The sequence below is a fragment of the Austrofundulus limnaeus genome, unplaced genomic scaffold, assembly GCF_001266775.1.
Source record: "Austrofundulus limnaeus strain Quisiro unplaced genomic scaffold, Austrofundulus_limnaeus-1.0 Scaffold221, whole genome shotgun sequence".
NCBI lineage: Eukaryota > Metazoa > Chordata > Actinopteri > Cyprinodontiformes > Rivulidae > Austrofundulus > Austrofundulus limnaeus.
The window spans coordinates 720,905-726,590 of record NW_013952623.1 but is presented as its reverse complement, the minus strand read 5'-3'; the positions used below and the strand labels follow the sequence as shown (position 1 = coordinate 726,590).

Below are 5,686 nucleotides of genomic sequence, written 5' to 3'. Positions count from 1 at the left end.
CACACACACACACACACACACACACACACACACACACACACACACACACACACACACACAAACCAAGTGGTTACGACGGGGAGGCAGGATCTTGATCACTATTGGCTTTAGATGACCTTCGTCATGAGTCTCACCCAATGAGAGCATTTGTTGTTAGGCCGTTGCATGGCAACACGCAGCCGCTCTTGTCGAGCTGCAGCAGCGGCAGAGACATGGCAGAAGTCACCAGATTCTTCAGGGCATTTTTCTTTTAAATTTTTTCCTGACTGTGGGCTTGAAAGAAGCAAAGTTATCTGTAAGTGCCGCAATGCTAAACTGTCTCACCACTGAAGCAGCTCGAGCCTGAAATATCACTTCAGTTTAAAATCAGACAGCGTGTTAGAGAAGTGAGAGAAAAAAAAGAAAAAAGTAAGACCGGCTTGCTTTGCCTTATTTGTTTAAAGATTTTTTGAAAATGCATTGCCCTTTTTAAATATAAAGCAGTACCTAAAAATGTTCTAAACATCTTTGAGTCAATTAAATTTTGTGCAGAATAAATGAAGAATTCAAGGATTTTTTTGTTGTTGTTGTTTTATTCCAAATGAGTACTACATGATAGACTGGTTTAAACCAGACCCTGTCCTTCACTTTGCTTCGTACAAGGGTCTGGACTTGCTGCATAGAGAAGCGTTTCTTGCAGGAGGCGTGGCCTCTGCTGAAGTTTAAAATGATTGGATCAGTTGGCTGCAACGTATGTCGCTGTGACGGAGGCTAAGCTAAGAAGCTAACCGGAAATCGTGTGTGCTGTTAACAACCCTACTGAGAGGAGAAAAGTACCGAGCTGAACGAGACGACTGTAAATGAGAGCTGCTGCTTTGTCAGACAAATTTAATTTAATTTGGAAGCCTTATCAACACAGACTGGCTTCATTCACTTCCTCCACTGCTGTATGCTAAAATAACTAGCAGACACTGTGCAGAAAGTTGACATCGTTCAAAGCTCCTCCTTCTGTTCTCTGATTGGCCCAGGTAAAAATCTGCCAGTGAAATCCATCTCAATGGGAAAAGTCCCAGATGGAGCAGAGAAGGGAAACTAGAATTGAGCGGAGCTGCGTAGGAAGTCAAGGGCCAGGCTAACTACATGAGGAGTGAAAGATAGATACTAAGGTCACAGTTGTCAACATGCATAAATAAATAAATAAATAAATAAATAAATAAATAAATAAATAAATATGCCACAAGAAGATATAAAGAAAAACTTTACATAGTGTGTCACACATGGAGTGTATTACAACATACAAACCTACACATTCAGCCATAGTAGAGTGATTATTTCTAAAAAAAAACTTATTTCAATTAATTGCAATTAATCGCAAAAAAGAGATTAATCGAGATTTGCATTTTTAATCCATGCCCAGAACTATTTTATTTATTTGTATTCTTTTTCTTTCCAGCTTGAGCTTGTTTGTTTGTTGAAGTTGTTTTTTGAAAATAAGAGGCAGATAAGTGTTTTTATCTTCACTGTGCACCCTTTTCATTCAGGGTAATTTACTTTGTATTTTAATGCTGTACATAGATTGTTTGTTTTTAAATAAATATTTTGACAAGGCAAAATACCTATTTGAGATATTGTATCTGTAATTACAATCTGACTATCAGTAGTATAAATAATTTTAGATTTATCAAGTTGTATGGAGACCTCAGTTCAAGATATCTTAAATGCATCTTTTGATATGAGAAAAGTTATATAAGATTCAATTAATGCAAACTGCAGACATTTTCATGTTCTGTAATTTGTATTTTTTTTAAAAAGCTTCATTTTATTTTAATAAATACTAACACTAATGACTTTTCTGTTGTCGATCATTTTCATAAGCAACCCTCCCAAGGCCAATACTCTAGGGGAAACACTGGAAAGGTCTAAACAAAATTTTATTGAAGATGTTTTTGATAATACAATTGACTAACTGTGTGACTCAGTCTGCAATGTTTGCATCTGCTTAATCATATGTAATGTAACCATGCTAAGCTTTTTGTAATACAAAGTACAGTACACGCTTTTCTAATTTTTATCAAATTTTGAATATTTGCAAAAGCTTTTATTGTATTGAGCAGGTAACATTTGTGGTCACCTGCTCTACAGGGCAGGTAAAAATCTTGCTGACAAAAGATCAAAAGACTGGGTGGACATGGACATGATGCTTATAAAAGATAATGAATTATGTGATTGAACCATTTACATATATCTGTAATTTATCATTTTCAGCTGGTATATTTCCTGACAATATGAAAACAGCCAAGGTAATTCCTCTTTTTAAAAATGGTGAAAAACATATGTTCAAAAATTACAGACCAATATCCTTGTTACCACAGTTTTCCAAAATTTTTGAGAAATTATTTGTCACCAGATTGGATCATTTTATCGAAAAGCACAATATTTTAAGTAATAGTCAGTATGGCTTTAGAGCTAAAAATTCCACATCAATGGCTCTTATGGAATTTATGGAGCAAAAAACAACTGCTATCGATCAAAAACAGTATTGTTTGAGTCATTTATGTAGATTTAAAGAAAGCATTTGATACAAATGATCACAGTATTCTTCTTGAAAAATTAAGTAAATATGGTATTAGAGAGTCGGCTCTACAATGTGTATCTAGTTATCTGAAAGACAAGAAACAGTTTGTACAGATAAATGGTTTAAGATCTAAACTTGGTAATATCACATGTGGAGTCCCTCAAGGCTCTGTACTGGGACCTAAGTTATTTATTTTATATGTAAATGACTTAGTAAATGTGCCAGGACTTTTCAAATGTGTTTTATTTACTGCCGATACAACATTTTTTGTTTAGGTAAAGATATAGAAAAAATGTTTGAGATGGTACAGAAAGAATTTGAGAAAATACAAAATTGGTTTCAACAAAACAAATTGTCATTAAATATGGATAAAACAAATTATATGATATTTAGTAATATGAAGACAACTGTTAATTTTTTGTTTAAAGTAGATGGTGCTGAGATCTGTAAAGTCAGTGAGGTGAAATTTCTGGGTGTCATCATGGATGACAAGCTGACATGGAGACCTCACATATATTATTTAAGAACAAAAATATCTAGATCTATAGGAGTACTGTATAAAGTCAGAGAGTTATTCAGTGACAAAGCTCTGCTTGTGTTGTATAATTCAATAATTGTTCCACATATAATTTACTGTATTAAAGTCGGGGGTAAAGCTTGCAAAACAATTACAAATCCGATTTTAGTTTTACAAAAAAGAGCCGCAAGAATTATCGCTAGAAAACATTACAACTATGTATCTAATACATTATTTTGTAAACTGAAAATTTTGAAATTGTATGATTTGATTGACTATAATAGTTTACTGTTTATGTACGTAGGGGCGGCTGTGGTGTAGTGGTAGAGCAGCCGGCTTGGGACCYGAAAGTCTTAGGTTCGACTCCCCGCCATACCCACATGTCGTGGTGTCCTTGAGCAAGACACCTAACCCTAACTGCTCCCCGGGCGCCTCACATGGCTGCCCGCTGCTCCACTTGGGTGTGGATGGGTCAAATGCAGAGCACAATTTCGTCATTGTGTGGAAACATACACTGATGACAAATAAAGCACCTTTACCTTTATGTACAAGGTTCACAGATACATGTTACCTTCCAACATTCAGGTAAACTTTAAGAGACAGTTGTTATTATCTAAAGGGGATGGAAATGTTTGTGAAGCCATATTTTCGTACTTGCTTGATAGAAAGATGTACTTTAATCCAGGGTACAGGTTTGTGGAACGGTCTGGAAGATGATCTTAAAAATGCTAGATCTATGTATATATTTAAGACAGATAAAAGCTAGTTTTTTGAAGATACAGTATATGAAAAGTAAAATGTGAACTTATTTGATTTGTTGTTTGAGTTGACATTTTTATTTTTATTATTATTTTTTATTTTATTTTATGTTATTTAGTATTGTTTTGTAAATTATGTTTTGTTTGAACATATTCTGGGTCGAAAAGGGGGAGACATAATAAGATTTATTCTTCTTCTGCTACCTTTCATTCTATTTTGATTTAAAAAATAATAAAAAATAAATAAAATCTTGTCGAACCCTGATAAAGTTGTTTAAAATAGAGTAGAGATGCTGTCAGAACCAAGAATTACTTAAACATTGTTTTAAACTCACTCTTGTCCTCCTGAAGCACATCTCTGATTTTCTGCCTGATCCTCCTCTCCTTCCTCCTCTCCTCTTCCTCCTCCGTCAGCCCTGTGCTGTGCTGGTTAAGGGTTCCATACAGCTCGGCCGCCTCCCGCGGAGTGAGCCAGTCCAGTTTTGAGACGCAGGACACGTAGTGGTTCTTCCAGGCTCCGAACTCTTTTTCTCCAGGAGTGTACGGAAGGAACCAGCCTCTCCTGATGCAGCGGTCAGTCCAAAGACAGTCCTGGAGACAAAAACAGCTTTTGTTCTTCACTAAATACCTCAATTCAAATGCATCTTATAGACCACTCACGTCTTCTGACAGGACCCTCCAGTGCCAGCTGACCCGCGCGGCACTGCAGAGTTCTCGAGGGGACAGGAAGGACATGATGTACAAGGATAAAAACCGAGGAAGTATTGCCGTGAAGTCTGCCCGGGTTACTGGAACCGTCTCAATCAGCAGATCCCTGCAGTACCTGTGCAGGCAGTCAGAGGTCTGCATAGAGGTTTCACAAAGAAACACACAGAAAACAAGGTCCAAGCGGCCTTACTTGAGCTGCGACTTGGTGCAGCGAGCAAGCAGAGAGTGCAGCAAGTCTTTCCTCTGAGAGTCAGTCCACAGGTCAAACCAGTGCAGCACAAGATTTACCCGCTCCTCAAATAACTGGGGAGAAAAAAAAAAACATCAAAAGAATGCACGTCGCTCTGAAGCAGATTATTATTAGTGACAATAAACTCACTTTGCATTCAGGAAAAACATGTTAAATATATGATTGTGCACAAATAGGAGGATGTGGCAGTCAACTAAAGCTCTGACTTTTACAGTAATTCTTTGTTTTTCTGTTGATTAGTTAGTATTCTTGGGAAAAGTATTAATTATTAGAAGACTGGGTAAACTATTTGTAAAGTCAGCTACTTTTCCAGCAAGTTAGATTGACAATGTTTTATTCAGCTAAAAGGCAAAATGTATATTGAACCTCAAGTATTTAATGATTTACTTTGTTTAACCCCGGATTTACACTACATGCGTCTCCGCTCCGCTGTGCTGCGGTGCGCAGTTCGCAGCTGTTCGTTTGCAACCTAATTTCTACAGCCTCCGCTCCAGTCTGACAGACAGAGGAGGGAGGGAGATCACGTGACAGCTGAAAACATAGACATAAAAGCTTTTGATATCTATGGTTGAAACTGTCTCGCTGTCGTCTTTTCGAAACTTCTGATTTCAAAATAAAATCTGTAGGGTAATTTAAATGTTTAGAATTCTGAACTAGATAATTTGTGGATATGATTAAATATAGTATATTTACATATACTATATTTAATTATATCTTTACCTCGGAGCACCACATTCTTAATTTGATCAGATACTGACCCAGGAAAGAAATGAAAAACTGTAACTTTATTGTAATCAGTCTCAGAATATATTTAACCCCATTGAGTCTTATCAAGGTCGGAATATCTCATCAAGACACAAAGAAAAATTGAGATTAGTTCAAATTGGCAAGTTCTCCAC

The 5,686-nt window shown here is 36.5% G+C and overlaps 1 protein-coding gene across 1 annotated transcript in view; it reads right to left on the bottom strand.

The window, feature by feature from the left end:
* ect2l (epithelial cell transforming 2 like) overlaps nucleotides 1-4,840 on the bottom strand; it is a gene marked incomplete at its 5' end in the record, with an annotated part of 55,801 nt that extends 50,961 nt beyond the window's left edge. Inside the window, 3 exon segments of the mRNA XM_014019447.1 lie at nucleotides 4,165-4,420; nucleotides 4,490-4,652; nucleotides 4,728-4,840. Coding sequence (XP_013874901.1) covers nucleotides 4,165-4,420; nucleotides 4,490-4,652; nucleotides 4,728-4,840 — 532 coding nt within the window.
* Between the last annotated feature and the right edge of the window lie 846 nt (nucleotides 4,841-5,686).